The 22,828-nt window shown below is 41.5% G+C and overlaps 1 protein-coding gene and 1 long non-coding RNA gene across 13 annotated transcripts in view; one reads left to right on the top strand and one right to left on the bottom strand.

Annotated features, from left to right (window-relative positions):
• Positions 1–22,828, top strand: part of tenm1 (teneurin transmembrane protein 1) — a 1,688,122-nt gene that overhangs the window by 1,516,942 nt on the left and 148,352 nt on the right. For all 9 annotated transcript variants that reach the window (XM_068047383.1, XM_068047386.1, XM_068047389.1 and 6 more), the window contains 4 exons: positions 4,471–4,738; positions 6,310–6,453; positions 18,165–18,414; positions 21,030–21,050. In XM_068047383.1, the coding sequence (XP_067903484.1) occupies positions 4,471–4,738; positions 6,310–6,453; positions 18,165–18,414; positions 21,030–21,050 (683 nt within the window). The remainder of the gene's footprint in view (positions 1–4,470; positions 4,739–6,309; positions 6,454–18,164; positions 18,415–21,029; positions 21,051–22,828) is intronic.
• Positions 13,382–22,828, bottom strand: part of LOC137377591 (uncharacterized) — a 91,377-nt gene continuing 81,930 nt past the window's right edge. For 3 of the 4 annotated variants that reach the window (XR_010976446.1, XR_010976447.1, XR_010976445.1), the window contains one exon: positions 15,275–17,789. This is a non-coding gene — a long non-coding RNA (uncharacterized lncRNA). Of the gene's footprint in view, positions 14,703–15,274; positions 17,790–22,828 lie in introns of those variants that run through there. The other variant, XR_010976448.1, reaches the window with a different exon arrangement.

Genomic DNA, 22,828 nt, shown 5'->3' with positions numbered 1-22,828 from the left:
TGGTCCCTGTAAGTGCACAGGTGCGCAACAACCCAAAAGTTGTCACAGACTGAATGCAAGTTGGCCCCTTTAAGTTATCATGCATGCATGGCTGTGCAAAAAAATTTTAAAGGACCATGCATTTAAACGAATCGACCATACACTACAAACAAAAATTAGAGGGTATGTTAATCACATGTAAGGATTTTTTTCCAAAGGAAGGGTGTGAAAAAAAGAACTTTTATTTATATTTGTCCTTACCACATCTCACAGAAACGGTACAAAGCACTTAAGGCACAATGATTAACATTGAAGTGCATAAATTATTGTTGTGTGTGTAACCATGTTGCGCACACTGAGGTCCCACAAATGCCAATGAGATGAATGACCAACAGTGCGTCTAGTGGCAGAGGCAAAGGAACTGCAAGCAGTAGTATTCCAGGCTACTGCAGCATATCAAAGAGAATGATGGACTGTAGCAACATGGCAATCTGGCACCATCCACAAGAAAGTTCTCTTCCATGGAAGTATTATTCAGCATGGGTGGAGCAACAGTATAATGGGACAGAAATGCAACACAATACTGATCCCTGTTTGCACACTGTCATTCACATGCGAAAGATGGTGCAATCTGTCCTCCAGGAAGTGAACAGAGAAAAACATCTGTGGCCATTTTATGGGTAAGGATTCAGTGGAAGACCACTCCACCCTATCTGTTTACATTGAGTGGTGCACTACATCACCTGAAAACAGGTAGCTTTCTTGAGGAAAACTTCTATAATCATCTCTAGGCATAATATTTGTAAAATAGTTTGAACGGTTTCTAGCTGCTGTTAATGAGTTTTTAGTGATTTGATTTGATTTGGAGACTCTGAAATAAAGTGGTAGAGTTCCATGTATATCAAAAAAGATTAGGTATTAAGAAGTACAGAGCTATTCTGGGGCTTGTGTTCCACTGGTCTGTTTTCTTTCTTTCGCTGGGTCTTGTTTAGGTTCCGATTATATTTGAAGCCCCCATCTCTGGGATTCTCATCATTTCTAATTTTTGATTATCTTTCCAAGTATTTAAGCATTTTTGATTTACTGCTTGCTGCTACCCCATTGAACATCATACAACAATCTTGTTCTGGGAGATTACATACTGGATATCATATTGTAAGACAGCAGTTAGAACCATGGCTCTTGAGTTTGTAAATTTCAGTTTCAATGATAAATTTGCTCTGTATCCTTCTTCTGAGCTGATTCTGTCTTAATCTTTCTTTTGCCATTTCAAAAAAAAAGTTATGTGAATCTTAGAAATTGGAACATCGGTATTTATACCTCAAAAGACAGTGATCAAAATTGTCCAGCACGTCTCTGAGAGTTTCTGCTGCAGATTCTTATTTCAACAGTAGTGCTGAGGTCATAGAATCATAGCATTATACAGCACAGAAACAGGCCCTGCGGCCCATCGTGTCTGTGCCAGCCATCAAGCACCTATCTATTCTCATCCCATTTTCCGGTACTTGGCCCATAGCCTTGTATGCTATGGTGTTTCAAGTGCACATCTAAATACTTCTTAAATGTTGTGAGGGTTCCTGCCTCTACCACCCCTTCAGGCAGTGTGTTTCAGATTCCAACCACCCTCTGGGTGAAAACATTTTTCTTCAAATCCCCTCTAAACCTCCTGCCCCTTACCTTAAATCTATGCCCCTGGTTATTGACACCTTCGCTAAGGGAAAAAGTTTCTTCCCATCTATCCTATCAATGCCCCTCATAATTTTGAATACCTCAATCAGGTCTCCCCTCAGCCTTCTCTGCTTTGAGGAAAACAACCCTAGCCTATCCAGTCTCTCTTCATAGCTGAAATGCTCCAGCCCAGGCAGCATCCTGTTGAATCTCCTCTTCACCCTCTCCAGTGCAACCACATCCTTCCTATAGTGTGGTGACCAGAATTGTACACAGTACTCCAGCTGTGGCCGAACTAGCGTTTTATACAGCTCCATCATAACCTCCCTGCTCTTATATTCTGTGCCTCGGCTAGTAAAGGCAAGTATCCCATGTGCCTTCCTAACCACCTTATCTACCTGTGCTGCTGCCTTCAGTGATCTATGGACAAGTACACCAAGGTCCCTCTGACCCTCTGTACTTCCTAGGGTCCTACCATCCATTGTATATTCCCTTGCCTTGTTAGTGATCCCAAAATGCATCACCTCACACTTCTCAGGATTAAATTTCAATTGCCATTGCTCTGCCCATCTTACCAGCCCATCTATATCATACTGTAATCTAAGGCTTTCCTCCTCACTATTTACAACACCACCAATTTTCATGTCATCTGCGAACTTACTGATCGTACCTCCTATATTCACACCTAAATCACATTGAGGTAATCTAGCGCCAGCAAGAGTTGTCTTCAGTGTTCTTTTTCCTTGTTCCTCAATCAAATTTACTTAATTTTCTAGATCATAAAACATTCTGCTTTCAATGGCCATAACAGAGTTGACAATGTGGTTTTGTTATAGTTAGTCTCAATTTCTCTGAGAAATAGGCATAGCACCAAATTTATTCTGTGTTTAAAGTATATAGCCTCACAGATTATGAGTTTTATGTAATTTTGTAAAGTTAATGACAGTAAAATCCACTCTTTATGAAATGTAATAAGCTATCATTTGCATAATTATAAAACAATGAACAGCAGTGACCTAAGCCCAGTATTCTTGGCTTCTTACCGTGAATGGGGAAGACACATGTAATTTCCAACAATGATGACAGTAATAACAATTACCTGTACATTTGGACAAAACAGAATTTCAGAATCATTAGTGTCATCTTTTGAACATGTAAATATTAATTTATGGGAGATTCCATTTCTGTCATTTATCACCAGCACTCTGGCTATCCAGCCTGACTTACTCATAGAGTTTGAAGGGCAAGCCTGTCATTAGAAAATGGGACTTAGTCTGCTCAACAATAGATAACCCTGCAGACCAACGTCCTAATGTGTACTGTACTCATACATGCACAAAGAGTGAAAAACATGGCATTGTTTACTGCTGGTAAACTAAACAACTTTCACTGGTTAACTTCAGCAGTAGCCTCGCACATCTAGGGGTGTCTATAAAACCTTAAACTTTCTCAACTTCAATCAGTGATTTATGCCCATCAAAGTTAATAGACAGAAAATCATGTGGGACGTGCCAAGCTTCATATTGCTGGTATGTACTCCCATCACTTCAACCCTTGCGTCACAAGCACAAATTGATGATATCCACCCAATAAATACCTTCAGTTCTCTTGCAAGCTAAATGGAATTGTGCCCATAGCACCTGATGAATCACAGTTGTTCTTAGTAAAGCAGGAAGATGGGCTTATGTACTTAGCATTAACTAATTTCTATCCACCAGCTAGAGTTTGGCAGAACCAGGACTTAATTCAGGTAGCCACACATCCTAAACTTATAGGACTATATTGAAAATGTAATTGCTGGGATTCGTTTGAGAGAGGCTGGTCACTGAGCTGATTTGTGCATATGTCAGCTGAAGGTGGAGTTTTGCTAAGCTGAGTAACCTGATCTGAAATTGACAAATTGCTATCAAGAACTAGGCTCCTGCACTTCTGAATCAAAAAAAAACAGCTTGTCTTATTGGAAATTTCATGCTTAAAGTGAAAGGCATTAGTACTGAGGAGTGAAACACTTTTAGGTGTCTAGTGTCTTCCAGGTATAGTAAAGATACTATATCACAGTAAGCAATCGCTATGGCACCAGTGTGACAGTTTTCACACCAGCCATCCTGCTGCCTGTCTGTGTGAAATGACCAATTGGTGCTAAATTAAGGGCACTTTTGTATTGGGTCCGTGTCCATTTTGGAACTGGTTTGAGATTGCCATGAAAGGCCTTTACATCCATTACAAGGGAGATGGTGGTGCAGTGGTAATGTCACTAAACTAGTAATCCAGAGGTCCAGACCAATGTCCTGGGGACATGGGTTCAAATCCCACCAAGGCAGCTGGTGGAATTTAAATTCAATTAATTAATAAGTTCAGTTAATAATTAGTTGACAGCTAGTCTCAGCAATAGTGCCATGAAACTTTCATCGATTGTTGTAAATACCCATCTGGTTCACTAATGTCCTTCAGGGAAGGAAAACTGCCATCCTTACCTGGTCTGGCCTACATGTGACTCCCGACCCACAGCAATGTGGCTGACCCTTAACTGCCCTCTGAAATGGCCTAGCAAGCCACTTGGTTGTCTAGGGCAACTAGGGATGGGCAGCAAATGCTGGCCTTGCCAGTGATGCCCACATCCCATGAAAGAATTTTTAAAAAAGACAGGGACGATTTTCATCCCATCAATCTGGGCTGGATTTACACCCAAATTCCCAAAACCTTTTTGCAGAAAATAAATAATCTTAAAAACAGCTTACTCTGTATTTCATCTTATGTCAGAAATCCTACTGTTGCATAATACAAAACGATTTCAAACTCAAAGGCATGAACGTTCTTTGGCAGGTTGTACAGGAAGAAATTGCTATCCCAGCCAGCTTTGTGAAGCTCAGTTACCTCAGCAGCCGTGCTCCTGGGTATAAATCATTATTGAGGATTATCACGACTCATGCCTTTATCCCAACTGGACTCATCAAGGTTCATCTCATGATTACTATCGAGGGACGGCTCTTCCAGAAATGGTTTCCTTCCAGACCTGACCTGGCTTACACTTTCACATGGAACAAAACAGATGTTTATGGCCAGAAGGTTTCTGGTCTCACTGAAGCAGAAGGTATGTTATGTAGTTTAATATTTCTCAATGTATTGCTGAGAATTGTGCATTATTTGTACAAGCGCAGGCTAGTTATTTGAAATTATTTTCTATCTGATAACATATTCAATGGAAATTTTTGGGAACTGCTGTGTTAACCTAGTTTTTGTTTTAGCATGCACACAAACTCAAAAGCGATAGACAATTTATTTGATTGAATATTTAATTTTGGGCTAGCATCATCTCAACCAAGTTATATTTCTGTCCTTTCTGTGAGACAGGGCTTTGCAAATGCCAAAATAATTTTAAGAGAATAATTTGGGCATCAAACAGTTTTTTTCATATAACATTTAGTCCTTAGCATTAATTTATTTTTATGATCTGATCTGCACAATAAAAGCAAGTTTCAAAGCAATTGTTTTCCACCTTCTGAGAGTTACTGTTCTAGAGAGATCATTGGCTTCAATTCCAAAGTTGCTTTTAAAACATCTTTCAGCAGTAGCAGCCAATGTCTTTAATGTTGAGAGAGGGAAGAACAGACAGGAACACTTTATGCTATTCTTTCCCTCTTTAATACAGTTGTAATTTCACATTTGGGACATTGCTTACCACCTATTCGCCAATGCTTTTACCGACAAGTCCCTATGAAACCAGTGCTGCCATCCAGGTAGTAACCCCTTACCTCCAATATATGTATACTAGAAGTAACCAAGATATGGTATCAGAATTATTAATCTGCTGTCCAATTTTTTTCAACTATTTCGAGTCAGAGGTGATCAGTAAAACTAATGCAATCCTTAGAAAGTCCTAGTTTGGACTCCTGGTCCATACTGAATGAGCTGATCACAGTTGGGATAATAGTAGCAATACTACAATTGACTTCAGCCCTCCTGGGTCTAAAAAGGAGGGACAATTACTCAGTGTTCCCATTCCTGCTTGTTATTCAGTGATCCCTGCTGGAAGTGTATGCTTGTGGGCATTTCGTGAGAACAATATGGGTTCACCTGCCATTTACTTCATTGTCAAATAATTGGCTAATTTTCACTACTTTGGCTCACTGGACTAAGTACTGAAGAGTAATTGATGCTTCTGAAGCAGTATCCTAACAAGAATCAATGTCTTTGGGGAAAAAAAGATTCTTAAAATAAAACACAGTCCATCAATCCACTTCAGAGGCCTACGTGCTCACAGGTGTGACTTGCATTTTATGTAAGCCTATCTGGACGACCATCTCCCAGGGTTTGATGAATTTTTCATATAAAAGCTTTCACATCATTCTGAATTTTTTGCAGTGAAATTTTAGATATTTTTATCCCCCAATCATGTCACAAAATATATAGTGCAATAATTTACAACACTAAACACATCTATTAATACATCAAAAACCTTGCACTCCTTCTTATATTTATTTGATATAGTTTTAGTAAAGAGAAAATTAAGTGAAATTACATAGTGCAGGAGTGTGAATGAGTGATCCTCGCCTCTAGATCCTGAGGCCTAAACCAACCAAGAGTGAATCTACTGATGCCAGTGTTTGAATCTATAATCTCAGGCTGAAGAGATTTAAATGTTCCTTTTTAATTGTTTCCCAGTTTCAGTGGGATATGAATATGAAACTTGTCCAGACTTGATACTGTGGGAGAAAAGGACAGCAATTCTACAGGGGTTTGAAAAGGATGCCTCCAATCTAGGTGGCTGGTCTTTGGACAAACATCATGTTCTGAACATACAAAGTGGTAAGTGTCTACAATGTAAAGCAAGTGTTAGATTCACAACAGACATTAATCAATCAGAATCTTCTTTGTCTATTTTTCAATATCATTAAGGCCTGGGTACAATTGTAACCCATACCAAAGAGATGATAGTTATCTGGGCCAAACGAGTAATGTGTTTGGGCAACCTCAAACCAGTTCTAAATGGACGTGGATCAAATGCACAAAACTAACGCTTCATTTGATACCAAATGGTAATCTCGCTCAGAGAGACCACAAGATGACTGATATAGGAAATGAATTTAGGGGTTGGTGCTGAGGAATGTTGTTGGTGGAGAGAGCTTTACTTTGCATTTAATAATGTTGCACCTGACCTTGGTGTGCTTGGTGTTGGCACTGATGCCAAAAGATTCTATGCCACTGTGCCCATTTAGTGACCCCCAAAAAGAAGCCTAAGCTTCCAATATATTGGACAGGAAGTGTTCATTCCTTGCAAGCTGGAAGTGCAACCCCGACCATATTGGTATAGGCACAAAAAGGCTTCAGAGACCAACACCTGAAATGGACATTTATCTTTTGGTTATGTAAATAAGGGGCCTAATGCCTATTGGAGGCCCCCTATTCAAAACTATATTGCCCTGAAGGCAGCTAGTCCAAAGTGCTTAATTGGCTGTACAGTGCTTTGGGACGTCCTAAGGTGCTACATAAATACAAGTCTTTCTTTCTATGCTGCTTCTTTTACCTCCCCTTGAAAAAAATCGAGCAGTATTCCTCAAAACCTTCATTCCCTCTTTTTTAACAGTAGTTATTGGCCCAGCTTGTCAAAGCCATTACTCAATCATAAATCAACTATCTTCTTTCAAAGTTTGTTCCACGTACCAACTAACCTTTCTCCAATATCTAACTATGATGGATGTGTATGAATTTTGTATTTTTTTCCTCTAATCTTACTTTTATTGGCCATATTAAATGGCTTACTTACTTCAACCATATATATTTTTCATTATTTTATGATGTTTTTTAACTAATCCGGGGGTTCCAGCCTTCCCAGTTGCAGAATTGCCTTAATGTGAGGCTACGTCCTTGTTAGAGAACTAGATCACTTTTGATCCTTGGATAGTAAACATTTAGAATGATTTTTTCTAATCAGATGAAATCAACACGGTTTTGTAAAGCAGGACATGCTTGACTAATTTAATTGATTTTTTGAGGAAATTCCAGTGTTTGTAGTAAAAGGGAATGCAGAGGATGTTGTGTAAGCTTTTCAAAAGGTATTTGCTAAGGTCCATGTCATATTTCAAGATTCTCTGATAATTATGCACACAAGGATTTGAAATTCTGACTTCAGTTTTTAAAGCAAAGGTGTAATCTTGCAAGGTTAAAAACAAAAGTGAATAGATGAAAAGTGGTTAATATGCTAATTAGAAGCTGTTTTCTCCAGAAACTAATCTATAAGCAATCCATTAGCTCATCTAAGTAATCAAAAAAAAACTCTCACTCATTTTGTCGGAAAACCCCTTTATCTCGGCCTGTGAAGTGAGGGATTAAAAAGGGCAAGAGGCTTCATGGGCGACACAGGCAATCAGATCTCTAATCTAATCTAATCTAATCTAATCAAAAGGCAGTTTTAGTAACAGAAATTAGACTTCAAGGCGAGGTGAGTCTGCCTTGATCTGTAGGTCAGTATACAGAGGAATTAAGTGTTTAGATTAAGTAACATGACCTACTAATGTGTGGTCCTGTGTTCATTATGTTTGTGTCATTATGAGAAGATAAATTGTACCAATTCAACTAAGTGAATCCGATTATAACTGTACTTAAATTTGGGATAGACCATTTATATCATAAATATGAACATGAAATGGAATATGAAAATAAATGTATGAATTTAAAATGGAAATTGACTTAAGTTCACAAGTCCTGGTCCAATTATTTCCCATCCTCTAACTCCACTTCACTTGAAGAATATTTTTGGTCTTAACTTGCCAAGTGCAATGCCACAGGAGATCAATTAGTAAATAAAATAGAGACTCATTTATGGTTTTTGCAAAATAAGGAGCAGAATAGTAATATATAATCCAAAGTATTAGTAAAGCCCTAGGCTGGAATTTTCCAGGCCCTTTGGGGAATGGGCTGAGAGGCAGGAAGACACCTGTTGAGCTACTTAAGTGGCCAATTAAGGGTCACTTCCCGCCACTGCGGACATTTCGCGTGCATTGAGAGGGCCCGACACCATTTGGGGAGACCACCAAATGAAACCTGGCAGCCTCGGCTCTGCCATGTTGGGGGAGGCCTCCTTTATGGGCACTCCATGACCCACAAGAGGGCCTCCCAGCAGCAAAGCCTGACCTCGCATCAATGGTGCAACTGGCACTCGTGGACGCCCCCCCCCCCCCCCCCCCCCCCCGCCAACCCTGATCACCAGGGCCTGCCTGCCTGGCTGCAGCATCTCCGATGCTAGAAAAATGCCAGCCCAGTTCCCGCCGTCAACCAAACCTCGGTCGCCTCCCGCTTTTGGCCCCAATGGCAGGGCTTCAGCCGTCTCCATAAATTTCAGTCCATAGTATTACTTATTCGGTCACTATAAATTTGAATTCTTGATCTTAACCCCTACATGGTGTTACGAACGGGTGAGGGAGGGGTCTCAGGCTCCCCTCTTGGCCCTTTCCTGGTTTGGCCATAACAGGGTTTATCTTTTAAAACAGTGATTTTAGCTTACCCCCTCAATGAGCCCTTTGCTCACTGCACTCCAATTGTAATTGCAAAGGAACCAATCAGAAAGGTTTTCTTAGGTTTAGACAAGAAAGATGTACGTTTATGAGCCTTATCACTCCAACTCGGTTAAAATTACTAAAATACGTGACACAACCCATGCTAGCATGCATAGAAGAGAAACACACACACAAATTGATACTGAGGGGAGGAAAGAATTAGGAGGGGGTGTTGAAGTAGAGTTCGTAATAAAGGGAATTCAGTGACTGATTAGAAATGTCCTTGATAAAAGTTGAAGTCTTGGAGTTCTCACTGGGGCCCAGTGCACAATTTTCAACTCGCCTCTCTGGTACTAGAAAGCTGAAGAAGTGCTCTGTCTTGAGGCTGAAGCTGCTACCTTGGGTCCCTGGGACTTTGCTAGAGAGAGAGACAGGGCGAGACCTTCCTTCTCTTTTGCCTTCAAATTGCTGTTACCTTTCTGAGTGGCACAATTCAAGCAGTCTCCAGTTTGGCCAGCAGGTTTATGGGAGGGAGGAGGTGCGTTGCTGGACTTCAAAGCTTACTAGACACACTCAGCGGGGGGTGTAGTGCTGGCTCTTACACAGACGAGATGTGGATCATCACTGTTGCCCAGACCACTCTTGTTAATTGAATCAGTGAGCTCTTCCGTTGCCTCTCTATTCAACTGTTTCTCAAAATGCAAATGTGCAACCATGCTTTCAGCCGCTCAGTTCTTTTTTTTAAACAGGTTTGTGTAATGTCCAGTAAAAAAAAGTTCAAATATTGTCCCATATGACAAAATTAATATGTTTCCATTTGGCAGGTGTGATTTCCGTCACAATGGTCTGTGCACTCATAGAAACATAGAAAATAGGACCAGGCGTAGGCCATTCGGCCCTTCGAGCCTGCTCCGCCATTCATTATGATCATGGCTGATCATCCAACTCAGTAACCTGTTCCCGCTTTCCCCCCATATCCTTTGATCCCTTTCGCTCCAAGAGCTATATCTAACTCCTTCTTGAAAACATACAATGTTTTGGCCTGAGTTCTGAAGAAGGGTCACTGACCTGAAATGTTAACTCTGCTTCTCTCTCCACAGATGCTGCCAGACATGCTGAGTATTTCCAGCATTTCTTGTTTTTATTTCAGATTTCCAGTATCCGCAGTATTTTGCTTTTATTTTAATGTTTTGGCCTCAACTGCTTTCTTGATAGCGAATTCCACAGGCTCACCACTCTCTGGGTGAAGAAATTTCTCCTCACCTCAGTCCTGAAAGGTTTACCCCGCATCCTTAAACTATGACCCCTGGTTCTGGACTCCCCCACCATCGGGAACATCCTTCCTGCATCTACCCGGTCAAGTCCTGTTAGAATTTTATAGGCTCCTATGAGATCCCCCCTCACTCTTCTGAATTCCAGCTAATATAATCCTAACCGACTCAATCTCTCCTCATACATCAGTCCCACCGTCTCAGGAATCAGTCAGGTAAACCTTCGCTGCACTCCCTCTATAGCAAGAACATCCTTCCTCAGATAAGGAGAGCAAAACTGCACACAATATTCCAGGTGTGGCCTCACCAAAGCCCTGTATAATTGCAGCAAGACATCCCTGCTCCTGTACTCAAATCCTCACGCTATGAAGGCCAACATACCATTTTCCCTTTTTACCACCTGTTGCACCTGCATGCTTACCTTTAGCGACTGGTGTACGAGAACACCCAGGTCTCGTTGCATATTCCCCTCTCTCAGTTTATAGCTGTTCAGATAATCTGCCTTCCTGTTTTTGCTACCAAAGTGGATAACCTCACATTTATCTGCATTATACTGCATCTGCCATGCATTTGCCCACTCACTCAACTTGTCCAAATCACCCTGAAGTCTCTCTGCATCCTCCTCACAACTCACTCTCCCACCCAGTTTTGTGTCATCTGCAAATTTGGAGATATTACATTTACTTCCCTCATCTAAATCATTAATATGTATTGTGAATGGCTGGGGTCCTAGCACTGATCCCTGCGGTACTCCACTAGTTACTGCCTGCCATTCGGAAAAAGGCCCGTTTATTCCTACTTTTTGTTTCCTGTCTGCCAACCAATTTTCTATCCATTACAATACACTACCCCCAATCCCATGCGCTTTAATTTTATACTCTTGTTGTCCAGTTATTGATACGCATTGCTGGTAGTGATTGTTTTCAAGTACTTCAGTCTACACAGGGCATTTTGATTGAAACTGCAGTTACTGCAGCAATTTTACTAAATCACATTACTAACAGTCATTAAGCTGTCAAAATATTGTAGCCTGTTCACAATATGGATAATAACACAATTAGGGCATCTCGAACTGCTATTCAGCAATCTTATTAAATAGAAATAGAAATTAAAATTTGCTCATGTACCCATGCTTTGGATTTGTGCTCAGCTTTAAATCAATGCTATCTGGCTACTCAAAACCCAACTCTCCATGAAACTAACTGTTCACAACCTACTCTACAATGCACTGTTTGGAACTGTTTGTCCAATGCTGATAATTCCAATTATTCTCTCCTGGTGGTGGCTGGCTAGGGCCATTCCCACTCTGCCTTGATGCTGGCTGGCTTCGGCTTTTTGCCTCTTCCAGGTTGGTTGGGCCACTCTGACCGTTCCATGGTGCTGATTGGCACTGCTCCCAGTCTCTCCAATACTTGGCTAGGATTTCTCTCTCCACCCACCAATGTTGGCTTCTTGTATTTCATGCTGCAATGATTTACCTGTTTGAATTTCATCAAAGGGACACATTGAGGGAAAAATAACTATATGGTTAACAGAATTGGGCTCAAATGTTGGGGATCAAGCACATGGCAAGTGACTATCTTAACGGTTACACCAGCAGACTACTTTATAATGTTGTGGTTGAAAATTTGGAGAAAACGTGTGAACAGTTTACTTTTCTAAATTGTTAAATGTCTCTTCCCTCAGAGAGAGGGGGGTTTTGGCGTACCTGTGAGAATGTGGTTGGTTTACTCAGGAGTTGTGAGATTGTGAAAGCCTGCAGTTGACAGCTTGCAGAGTTTACCAGTAAAACTAATTAGCCTGTATTCATTTTTATTCCCTCCAGCGTTTTCAGTGCAAAATAACAGTTTTATAATCTATTTAAAATTTTCCATTATAGTATAATAAATCTTTAGGATGAAAAACAGAATAAATGGAAAATTTGTGTGACATTTTCTAATTAAACAAATGTCAGATTTCTAAGATCATTCCAGTACTGAAGAACAAATGAGACTGAATCCCTTCTGATGCTTTTTGCTGGTTATATGTTAAAACTGACATTAATCTTATAATATTATGCATAACATTTAGTATGTCTCATTTGGAATGATGTGTGCAGTAATGAAAAGCAAAAGAAAAATCTTGCTGCCGTCTGTGTTCTGAATTGCATAAAAAGCATTGATGATAGGTGAGATCTGCCACAAATAGAGAAAGGAACATTTTCCGATTTTTGTGTTGTAACTAAGCTCACAATCCAAATAGAGCTCATTTCTGGCATTGAAAGAAACAACCTTTATTCTTCAATTTAACCTTTACATTCTGGGAAATCTCAGTCCCTTTTTGAATCTAAGTGAAAATGTAACACCTTTGGATCTTATTTTTATTCACGTTAACAACGACTTTTGCAAATCATGTTGGTTCATGACTTAGACTCAGGTTCTGTTGTAATATGAAAAGATGGAGTGAAATTTTCCTGTATCATTTCCCTTAAATACTGAGGCAAGATCTTTGCACTTTCGCATGTTATTCCAATTAGGAGTGTTCTTTATAACCCTCATACCACATGTTGTAGAAAAAAAAATAAGAATTTTTTTTATTTTGAATCCTTCACTGCAGTAAATACTTTTCCTATACAAAGTTTGTTAAATAGTTTTCTCTTTCATTTCTCAGCATAAAAAATAAGAATTTTTTTTATGCTGAGAAACGAAAGAGAAAACTATTTAACAAACTTTGTATAGGAAAAGTATTTACTGCAGTGAAGGGTTCAAAATACTTTTGCAACCAGGTGAGAAAGAGGTCTAGGGTTCCCTTTCAGTCTTCACCTGGTCTTAGGGTAACAGGGTTTAATTTTAAACACGCCATGTTTTTAGCTTCCCCTTGGTGAATCCCATTTCACCGCTTTCCAATTATAAGGCAAAGAAACCAGCACAACAGGTTTTCTCAAGTTTCAAGAAGAAAAGTGAAATTTTATTAAACTTAAACCTAAACTCTCATTCGATTAACGCCTACGGATACACAATGCGCCCACGCTAGCATGCATACGTGCTATACACATGCAAATAGAGAAAAAAATAAAGTGGAAAGGTTTGAGGCAGTATCTGAAGAGTTGTTGTTACGGTTCTTCGAGCTCACTGTAGAGTCCTTGATTGGAGGTAGATCTTGCTTTTTGCTGGGGCCCAGTATTCTTCTTAAACCTTGTTCACAGTAGGAGACTTTTCTCCCTTGGGGTTCTTGTGTCTTCAGTGGATTCAGAAGCTTGTGAGAAAGAGATGGGAACAGACAGGGGAGAGATCCTCTCAGCTCAGGAGCAAACAGACTTTCTGCCCAAACTGTTAGTACAAATTCAAAAAACTCAGGTTGTCCATCAGGTTAGTTATGTGACTAGCTGGTTTGACCATGTCCATTTGTGTATTCGGCCATCTTAGCAGTCAACCTGGAATGCAAGCTCCCCCAACTTTAACGTCTGGTGATCAAAAGTCCATTGTAGGTTGAATGTGTCAGGGAATGGCTGCTTTGTCCCTCCAAACACTGTTAATATGCAAATATATTTTCCAGCCATGGTTGATCTGTGTAACAAGACCTTTCTTCACTCCAATAACAGTTTAAAATCAATGTTCATGACAAATTAATGTGCCTCATTCTTGGCAGGTGACAATACAATGGAGAATAAATTAAACAGGAATTTGGGAGTAAGAAACTCAGATAAAACAACTGTATTTGGATAAGACTTGTGGAATAAACTACCAGAGAACACAGTGAAGGAATAAGTATAAATGGTACATTTAGATGTCTTTATTGATAAAGAGATGGAGGGGTATGGTGAGAAAGCAATTATCTGGTTTCAGTCTGTGACAAGGGATAGGGTTGTTGGGTCTAATGGCCACTTTCTGTTCCTAAATTTCATAGATTTTTATCCAATTGATCCCCTGTGATTTCAGTATCTTGCAGGAATAATTTTATAGGTTTATTTTGTGGTGACTTTTATTTTGCATTGTGGCTAAAGGGGTGCTATATTAGACAGTGACAAAGGGAAGGTAAGGAATGTGGGAATTTTGGTGAATGAGGAATTGGGGTTGCTTTTAATGGTATCGCACTTGAAAGTTCTTCATGGACTGCCCGAGCAGCAATGAACTGTCTTGGTTGGCTCTTCCCCTTCCTCCTCCTCTTTCTCCTCCTCATCATGCCCTTGTTCCTCAGCTGCTCATCTAAAAGCTGGTAGCAAGAATGTTCCTTCACGATCGTGATGTTATGCAGAACATAGTAGACCACCATGAATCTTGAGACCAGCTCAGCCAAGGTCTGCAGGGCTCATCTAGAGGAGTACAGACAGCATAATTATCGAGTAGACATTGGGGTGCTGAAATAATCATATTTCCTGTGGTAGCATGTCAGGCAAGCCCCCCACCTGCCAAGAATGAGGAAAATGAATTTCGCCACATGAACATTGATTTTAAACTATTGTTGGTGAAGAAAGAACTTGCTTTAAAAAGCAATTGGAGACTTTGGCTGGAGAGAGACATTAGCATATGAACAGACAAATACTTCAAAGGACAAAGGAGTTATTCCCTCTTCCAATTAATCCACAATGGACTTTTGATTACCAGACGATAAAGCATTCCAGGTTAACTACTAAGATGGCCGAATACACAAACAGATGTGGTCAGCCAGTTTAGTCACATGACTGACAATTAGAGTTTTTTGAATCTGAACTTCCAACAGGGAATTTGAACTCGGAAAGCTGTTTTCTCTTGGACTGAGAACACCTCCCTCCTGTCTGCTCACATCTCACTCTCACCAGCTTCAGAAACCATTGAAGACACATGAACCCCAAGAGAGAAAAGTCTCCTACAGTGAAAAAGGTTTAAGAAGAATACTGGGCCCCAATGAAAATTAAGAGCTGTCCATAAACAATCAAGGACCCTACGGCGATCTGGAAGCACAGAAACAGTAACAAGAAACACCCTTTAGAGTCTGACTCAAACCTCTCCATTTTATTTTTCTTCTCTTTTCTGTCTCTATTTACAGGTGCGTATCGCGCATGCATGCTTGCATGGGGCCTGTCGTATATCCGTATGCATTAACTATATTAGAGTTTAAGTTTAAGGTTTAATAAATTTCACTTTTCTTCTCTAAACCTAAGAAAGCCTGTTTATGCTCATTTCTTTGCCTTATAATAGGAAAGCTGTGAACAAGGATTCCCAAAGAGGGAGCTCAAAACAGTGTGTTTAAAAATAAAACCCTGTTACAATAAGACTAGGTGACTACAGTAAAAGACCCCGAGACACCTTTCTCACCTGCTCATAATACATATGAATCCCATCGATATGTGTGAGTTAGAAACCAGTGTCATGAACCATGTCATCAGCAAATAGTCCTTGGCACCCAGTAGCCACCCTTTGGTTTGCTGTGGTGGCTGAAATGCACCTGGCACAGCGAACTGCCACAGAATGAAGGCATCATGACTGCTGCCAGGATACTGGGCATTGACCTGTATGATGTACTTCCTATGAAAACACACCAGATGAACATTGAGGGAGTGGAACCCCTTTTGGTCCATTACATAGTGTTGACATGCTGCACTACAAAGCGATGTACATACACACAATGCTATCTGGGGGAGCCTGCAATCCTAGAAAACCCTTGTGCTCACTCTTCCTGCTTGTCTCTAGCAAGAGAAAATGTAATGTAGATAGCTCTCTTTGAATAGAGAGCCTCAGTGACCTCCTTCATGTAACAGTGAACAGCAAACTAAAAATGTTGTTAATGTCTCCAGCTCCAGCCTAGAAGGAGCCATACACACAGCTTTATCGCCACGGTCACCTTCAAAGCTATTGACAATGTGGTCTTTGCTCTGCTTTGAGGTTGGAGTTGTGGCTGCAGCAGGTGGCAGATTTAATTGAGGACATCCTAATTGAAGCGCAGACATCTCGCTCATTATTCCTTGCTCAGGTTCAGGTAGGAGAGTTGTTGACTGAACATCCTGGGCAGTTATATCCTCCTGCTGAGTACCCTTCTCCCCCTCCTCCTCCGTCTAGCAACTTGTCCTGCTCTGCATGGTCTCTGCTCATTCTCCCAGTCATACTCTATTCCAAGGGGAAGACCTACTATTGCACCCATGTTTGAAAACAACTGGTTTGTGCAGAAGACTTGGGGCTGAAATTTTAGCTCCAAATGGGGCAGGGAGGGGGGTGGGCAAGCGCAGAATTTCACGCTAATGGCCGGCATGACAGTTCCCAGGCTTCATTCCCACTCCCGAGCCATTTTCCCAGAGGCGGGATGGGGGCTTGGCAGGGTTACATGCCCATAAGCAGTGGGTAGCCAATTGAGGCACTTAAAGACCTATTAAGGCCTATTGTCGGATGCTGTCCGGGATTTTCCAGTGAGCCTCCGGGTCCCCGCAGACGACAGGGGACAGTGCAGTTGCCTGGAGGCGACAGACTAGGGGGCCAGTACTCCAGGCAGGCTTACAGCAACCCCCCTTGCCTACCTGGGCTCTCCGTCTACAGTGGTGGCCTAGCTGCAAAGGCCTTTTTTAATTTTAGATTTAAAGAAGTTGGAGAGAGGGCGCCTCCAACTTGAGGTGCTCTCTACCTCAGTAAACTGCCAGAGCATCCTGCTGTTGCTTCAGTGCTGGAGGGTCTCTTATTGGCCCTCCTGCTTTGAGAGCCTGCCCGTCATCCTTAATTGGACGAAGAGCCCACCCTCTAGCCATTAATTGGCCAATTCAGGGAAAATCACAGGTGAGTGACTGCTCCCTACACATTGTGGCCTTCTGGCCCCCATTTGAGTCTGACAGCGAGGTCCTGAAGCCCGTAGAGAAAATTCTGCCCATGAGTCAGCAAAAAGTCCTTCTGTACCTGCCACACTACTCCCAGTAGACTTTTACAACTTAAAGCAACTGTGGAAAGCACCAAACACTTGTAGAATTGCGCCAACATCCAGAAGAAACTAACTAGCAACCAACATGTAAGCTGTTGATGATTCCTTTAAATCGTGCTTTGGGGCTCCTTCATGTTGCTTCATGCATGTTCAGGTTAAGAGAGGGCATCAGCTGGAGTTTGGAGTTCCAAAATGGCAGCACTAGCATCAAATCAGCGTACTGATTGACATCACAATCTGCTTGCTCTGCATACTTCGTGTGGATGTTAGCTGCACGCACACTAACACCTTCACTGATGTGGAGTCTGCTGCAATTGTGCCCAAACAATGGGTGGTGCTGAGTGCAATTTCGCATCCCCAGAATCATAGAAGCGTACAGCACAGGAGGCTATTCGGCCCTTCATGCCAGTGCTGGCTCTTTGAAAGATCAGCCATGTTTAGTACCACCCATTCGCTTTTATAGAATCATTATGGAGTTGCTGGTGTTCTTGGAAGTTCACCTACAAAGAGTAACTGCCTTCTAAATAGGAGGAAAGAAAAGAGAGAAAGTTAGTGATTAAAAATAACAAAAATAGTTAAGTAGAATACATTAAAATTTGAATGATAAAATTTAAGTTAATTCCGTACTAATGGCTTTCACTTTACAATTACATTTAAACACATTATCACATTGGAACTGGTTTATCATGATATCCATCATTGTCTTTTCACAAGGTGGAAGGGGAGGGTCATGAGTGCTAATCACTGTCCTAGTTTACTTCTGATTCTAATCTGCAGTTATCACTTACCTGAAGGATCAAGGTTGGGCTCTAATCACAAACTGCCCAAACACAACAATAGTCTGACAAACCCAATATGTGATCTCTGTTATTTTGTCTTTTAATTTTATATTCAGGAATACTGCACAAAGGAAATGGAGAAAACCAGTTTATATCCCAGCAGCCACTTGTCATTACAAGCGTCATGGGAAATGGTCGTCAACGGAGCGTTGCTTGTCCAAACTGCAACAGCCTGGCACACGACAATAAACTCTATGCACCAGTTGCTGTGGCATGTGGCCCAGATGGCAGCGTCTACATTGGGGACTTTAATTTTGTACGCCGAATTTTTCCATCTGGAAATGCCATAAATATTTTAGAGTTGAGGTATGACTTGCTTGGACTGATTTATATATTAGAGTTTCAAACCTAAAGTTCAGCTATTACAAGCCTAACATTTTAAAGTGTTCACTGATGTTGGGATGGGGAATGTATATCTAAGCGCAATTCTATTTACTTTGATTCTCCCAGTAGATTTCATGAGGTTCTTTGAGCGCAAGAGTTATTTCCAGTTGCAGCCAATAGCTTCTATGTAAAGAGATGCTTTGAGCACTGTTTTGTGTCTGTTTCACAAAAACTGCTTTCTTCCACCATCATCCTAGAGTTAGAGGTAGTGCAGGTATTGAAAAGTGCAGGTCATGATTAAGCAAAGCTGTCTTAAATTCTATGGCATACTACCCTGTGCAGTATCAAGCTGTTTCCAATATTGTAAAAGTATAGATGGAAACCATCACTGAGAGCAAGGCTTTTTCTGGGAGTGGCTATCTATTTAGTGTAAGGAGGGTTTCAGACATCCATGCCGCCCCCAAAATACCACCCCCACCCCCCAACTTCAACAAGTTAAACACATAAATAGTTTACTGTCCCTCTCGTGGAACAATTTCACTTTTTAAAAGAAAGACTGAGACCAGAAGAAAAACTATGATGTGCACTGTTCACATCTAGAACTGCAATCTTTCCATTCCTCCTGTACAATACAAAATGGCTCCTGATGAGAAGGCAGGCACACCCTTGTTTCAACATACTGAGGGGGGGATTTTATGTAGGCGACGGGGTCTTAGCCACCAACTGGAGAGCCAGTGAGAGTCCCGTGCCACCTCCTTTGGGGAAGGCCCGCCACATTATGTGCCAATTAGGCACTTAGGTGGACAGCAGCGGGCTTTCCCTCAGATTAAGGACCCCAGCGACCAACATTCCGCCCACTAAGAGCTGTCGGCCAATCAGAGGCCAGCAGCTCTTTTACTGAGCAGCGCCCACCGGAGGCCCAGGAGCGATGAGGAACCCAGGCCACAGGTGAGTCATGGCGGGAGGGGTTTCCCAGGGTGGGGTCATGAGGGAGAGGGGGTCAGCAACAAGGGCGGGGGATGGCTCTCAGAGGGCCCCCTCTTCCCGACACCAGGTTCCTCAATAAGGCACTAAGTGCCTTTGAACGAGGGACCCCACCCCTGCAGCCGGCAAGCAACCCGCACAGGTTTGCTTGGCATGCTCCCTGTGTGGCGAGAGGCCTGCCGGTTGCAAGTCTAATACTGGCGGAGGCAGGATGAGGCCCTTAATTGGGTATTAATTGCCCACTTAAGGGCCTTAATTGCCAGCTGGGCAGGAAGGCCGTCCATGGGCCTTCTTGCCATGGACTTGATTAGGTTGGAGGTGGGAAGATGATGGGGTCCCCACTCGCCACCATCCTACCCGATTAAATGTTCTCTCCACCTCCAAACCCGCTGTGGGTGAGAGCATAAAATCCCCCCCGAGCGTGCATTTTGCTCTGTGGTGATGTGCAGAGGGATAGGGATAATGGAATTGTACATGTTACACTTGCATATTGCAATTTTCTTTTCTACTTGTGCACAAAATAAGGATAATCTGATCCCATTATGTCACAAATTATTTTTGTTCTGTAGTTTTACCCAGCAACAAGCCAATAACAAGCTGACTAACTTATAACATTTGGGGCCTAAGAATAAAGCATTACCCTAATATAGCTGAAATTTCTATGCAACTTGCTTGCATTGTTTGTTTTTTCACTTCTGAATGCTGTGACTGATAATGAGCTACGATTGAAGAAGTAGCAGCAGCCTAGCTCTCCTGAATAACCACATCTCCTGGCTGTTAACACTGGTGGGCGTCACAGTCATGCTTACTGACATATTCACACAATATGGGTCAGTTTTTGAGTAACCCGTTCTTTGGGCAGACGGTGTCCAAAATGAGCTGAACTGACAACTTCACCATAAAGGGAAGATCAGGCCATCAGCGGGAGGCCAGAATCCAGCGATCTCTTTAAGGACTGTGGGTTTGGCTGCTTCACATGCAGTACCATAGATTTGGGACCTGCACTGATTCATTGATGCCCTTTAGAGAAAGAAACTTGCCATCCTCACCTGGCCTGGGCCTATATGTGACTCCAGTCTCACACCATCATGGTTGACTCTTAATTGTCCTCTGAAGAGTCCTAAAAAGCCACTCAGCTACCAATACCTTCTCAGGACAACTAGGGATGAGAATTAAATTACAGCCTTTCCAGCAATACCCACACCCCAAGAAATAAAAAAAAAGTCGAGATGTTGCAGGTAAAGCTGCAAACACTTGCCTTGTTCAGATGATGCTGTTCTCCTTGCTGAATTCACATAACAATTGCATCTACATAACAATTGATGGGGTGAATTTTCACTGTGTGGACTAGGGTGTGAATACTTAATGGAGCTTTGTTTTCTATTATAACAAGTTTACTATTAATGGTTTGGAATCTCCATTAAAACAGCAATGCATTTTCATATTAATATACAATCTTTGTACACTATTATACAGCACAATTTCACCAGTTTTTGCTGATATATTTTTATTTCATTTTGTTTACTGTGTGAACCAATTTAAAGGAATTAAACCCTGTTCTCCTTTTTCATTCCTCATCTCTTGCCTTTGCGATTTTCAACTTGCTACATCAGAAACCGAGACATGAGACACAGGTAGGTCAAAGTTTTGAAATGTTTTTGATTTGCTAATGCCAAGTTAAAGCCCCCTCCCCCGCCACAGGTATTTCATCATTTTAAAATGACATGTGATCAAATGCATAATTTGAAATCATACTGGCAGTCTGCAGGAAGACTTTTACATTTTAGGACAGGGCTGAAACTCTAGACCTGTGCCCACACAAAGCCCATGGACTGTACCTTGCACAAGTCATTATGTGTTCTCTGGCTGCAGTGATATGGCAGTGCAGACCACAGGTCAATAGCATAAGAACATAAGAAATAGGAGCAGAAGTAGGCCATTCGGCCCCTCAAGCCTGCCCTGCCATTCAATAAGATCATGGCTGATCTGCCCCAGACCTCAACTCCTCTTTCTTGCCAGCTCCTCATAGTCCTCAACTCCCTGACATTTCAAAAATCTATCTACCTCCTCTTTAAATACTTTGAGTGATCTAGCTTCCACAACTCTCTGGGGTAGGGAATTCCAGACACTCACTACCCTCTGAGGGAAGAAATTCTTTCACGTCTCAGTTTTAAATGAGTGTTCCCTCATTCTGTTCCTATGTCCCCTAATTTGAGATTCCCCCACGAGTAGAAACATCTTCTCAACATCTACCCTATCAAGCCCCCTCAGAATCTTGTGCATTTCAATAAGATCACCCCTCATTCTTCTAAACTCTAATGAATAAAGGCCTAACCTGTTTAGCCATTCTTGATAAGTCAACCCCTTCATCCCAAGAATCAGCCTAGTGAATCTCTTTTGAACTGCCTCCAATGTCAGTACATCCTTTCTTAAATACGGGGAGCAAAACTGTACACAATATGCCAGGTACGGCCTCACCAATGCCCTGTGCAGTTGTAACAAGACTTCCCTATTTTTAAACTCCACCCCCCTAGCAATAAAGACCAAAATTCCATTTGTCTTCTTAATTGCTTCCTATACCTGCATGCTAACTTTTTGTGTTTCATGCACAAGAACACTCAGATCCCTCTGCACTTTTTTGGAGTCTCTGTCCATTTAAATAATAGTCTGCCTTTTGATTCTTCCTACCAAAGTGCATGACCTCATACTTTCCTACATTAAACTCCATCTGACAAGTTTTTGCCCACTCACTCAACCTATCTATAGGCCCTTGCAGATTCCTTGTGTCCTCATCACAACATGCCCTCCCACCTATTTTTGTATCATCAGCAAATTTGGATATATTACACTCTGCCCCCTCCTCCAAGTCATTAATATAGGCAGTAAATAATTCAGGCCTTAGGACTGATCCTTGGACTTAGGACTCCATTAGTTATGTCTTTCCAATCTGAAAAAGACCCACTAATCCCGACTCTCTGTCTTCTGTGTGTTAACCGATCTTCAATCCATGCTAATACATTACTCCCAATACCGTGAGCTCCTATCTTGTGTAATAATCTTTCATGTGGCACCTTATCGAATGCCTTCTGGAAATCTAAATACACTACAACTACCATTTCCCCTTTATCAACTTTGCTTGTTATATCCTCAAAGAACTCTAGCAAATTTGTCAAACATGATTTCCCTTTCACAAAACCATGTTGACTCTGTTTGATTACGTTAAGCTTTTCTAAATGTCCTGCTATTTCTTCCTTAATAATGGACTCTAGCATTTTCTCAATGACCGATGTTCGGCTGACTGGCCTATAGTTTCCTGCTTTTTGTCTCCCTCCTTTCTTGAACAGGGGCATCACATTAGCGGTTTTCCAATCCGCTGGGACCCTCCCGGAATCCAATGAGTTCTAGAATATTT

The sequence above is a fragment of the Heterodontus francisci genome, chromosome 15 (genome assembly GCF_036365525.1).
Source record: "Heterodontus francisci isolate sHetFra1 chromosome 15, sHetFra1.hap1, whole genome shotgun sequence".
NCBI classification, from domain to species: Eukaryota; Metazoa; Chordata; class Chondrichthyes; order Heterodontiformes; family Heterodontidae; genus Heterodontus; species Heterodontus francisci.
This window is presented reverse-complemented; position numbering and strand designations above follow the sequence as displayed.